This window comes from Manacus vitellinus, unplaced genomic scaffold (assembly GCF_001715985.3).
Source record: "Manacus vitellinus isolate BGI_N305 unplaced genomic scaffold, ASM171598v3 scaffold_8_pilon, whole genome shotgun sequence".
In the NCBI taxonomy this organism is placed as follows: Eukaryota; Metazoa; Chordata; class Aves; order Passeriformes; family Pipridae; genus Manacus; species Manacus vitellinus.
This window is the reverse complement of record NW_021940864.1, coordinates 14,042,639-14,044,743: the sequence shown is the minus strand read 5'-3', so window position 1 is coordinate 14,044,743 and position 2,105 is coordinate 14,042,639. Positions and strand designations below refer to the sequence as shown.

General features: G+C 53.1%; 1 protein-coding gene across 1 annotated transcript in view; it reads left to right on the top strand.

Moving 5' to 3' along the window:
* The first annotated feature begins 1,912 nt into the window (after positions 1 to 1,912).
* The window catches only part of SIX2 (SIX homeobox 2), a 6,693-nt gene continuing 6,500 nt past the window's right edge, over positions 1,913 to 2,105 (top strand). The window contains exon 1 of the mRNA XM_029965066.1: positions 1,913 to 2,073. Coding sequence (XP_029820926.1) covers positions 2,018 to 2,073 — 56 coding nt within the window. The 5' untranslated portion in view covers positions 1,913 to 2,017. The remainder of the gene's footprint in view (positions 2,074 to 2,105) is intronic.

The window sequence follows — 2,105 nt, the reverse complement described above, 5'->3', positions numbered from 1 at the left end:
AAGAAAGAAAGAAAGAAACGAAAACTTGGAGTTGTTGTCTGTCATTTTGTAGCTCTCGCTACAGTCCTCACCATCTGCGAGGAAGATGTGATTCTTTCCGGCATGTGAAGGTTGCGGGGTTTATCGTTTGTTACCTACCCCTGCCGATACAAGCACCCTCGGAGGAGCCCCGTGTCCCTGCCCTGCCCCACGCAGGGAGCCGAGGCCGACCGGCAGAAGCGTGCGTGTCCACAGCCCTGGGAGAGTGGGTGACAGGCTTGTCCCGAGCCCCGCGAGGGGCTGAGCGGCTCGGTAAAAAGGGTAAGGGGCTCCTCAAAGGCAGTGGTCATGGGGGCTGGCGGAAAGGTGCAAGGCAGGAGTTTGAGGTGAATCAGCTCCTGTCTTTAGTGATGTCTTTAACGGGAACCATGCGGGCCTGCAGCCTTCCGCACAGGCTGCTGTCTACGAGGAAACGGTGAAGGCATAGCCGAGAAGGCGATTTTCAGATAACTGCAGCGCTACCTTTGCACTCAGTCGTGGGCACTAAGCAGTGCCAGGAAAGGCTCTTCTGAAGAGACACGGCCGCCTTCACCCTGTTCCTCAGACAGTCTGTATCCCAGTTAATGAAAGGAGCATTGAGATAAAAACGGCCTTTTTATTTCACTCGTATTTCACAATGATGTTTCACACGCTGCTGCGTGTGCGGCAAGGACTGCTCGGAGGGGTGAGTCGCTTACCCAGTGGGCCCTGGGCAAAGTGGCAGTCGGGGCCGGGATGAAACTCGCCTTTTGGGTCGCCTCAAATAAAACCTTCCGCATCAGCTAAACTGGAGACAGCCGGCAGCAGCCAAGTGAAAAGATCCCGTCGGACCGGGAGCAAACGTGAACAGGCGATTCGCGCCTCCTGCTCTGAAATATAATGGCAGCGAACGAGCTCCTTAGCAAAAAAAAACCAAAAAAAAGCTTCTCGCCCGATCGCCTGTTTCCCTCGCCAGGCACTACAACGTTGTTCGCCCGTGCCGCGGCTTTGCTGCCAGTATCTGCTCTGTCTACTTGCATATACGGGAAATTTTTTTTTGTCTCAGAAGGTTAAAAGCAGTTATATAGAATTTGGATCCAGATGTCATTAATTTGCAATTGCTCTAGGACGCAAACTGATACAGGGTGCCCGGGAAGGGGGTAGCCCTGCCTCTGCCCAGCTCTCTGGGAAGTGAACTTACGCTACAAGCAAACTGCAGCGTAAAGTGAAAGCGCCTACGGAGAAGCTGGCATGTAGATTCTGTACTCACATTTTAGGGTGCTAAGAAGACTCTCAGATCTAAATCCACGCAACAGGTTTTGACATCTCCTTTCCGGCTAGGGCGAACAGCTACTCCCGTTCAGATTCAACCACTGTGGTTGTGAGATGGAAAGAGAGGAAGAGTAGGCAGGTATATCCCTAATAAGCGTGGGGTGACCGAGCATGGTAGCGGGGAGGCGGGAGACGCAAATCAGACCTCTCTAGCACTTTTTTGTATTTCCACGGTCCCCATTACGGGAGGGAGCAGAAGGCACACGGTGTGTGTGCGCAAAGGTCGGGGATGAGAGAAGGGATTTGTGTTTCTCTCCCGTTTCTGCTCAGAATAACATTTGAAGAGGATCGGTTGCCCGTCCCGTCGCTGTGCGTTACGACTGCGAACTATCCAGCCGCTTAGGTTGTCTAGGAAGCACTGAGATCGGGATGCTTTCGTTTACAAACAAGCACAGCTTGAATCCTGCAGAGATCGGCCGGAATAGAGGCACTAAGCAGTCGAGAGCTCATTTTATAAAGGGACGAAGGGAAAATCATGCAAGGGGGCTTTACCGGGCCTTCACCAACATCCCCGATTTTGTTTGAAACGAATTTGGCTTGTTTCTTTCTCGCCCTGAAAAAGAAGCCTCTATTTTGCGCCCCTGGGAGATCCAGGGCGGGAACCGCCCGCTTGACACTGTTTCGTTATGGCAGCACTCGAGAAAAGCCCGGACGGACAGGTAGGAGGACACGTAGCTTCCACAGTGGAATGCACTCGAGAAAGTACAGACATACGCCGCTGATACGCACAGGCGTCCGGACATGGTGAGAGCTGGACGCGAGCTGATCCGTTGCCC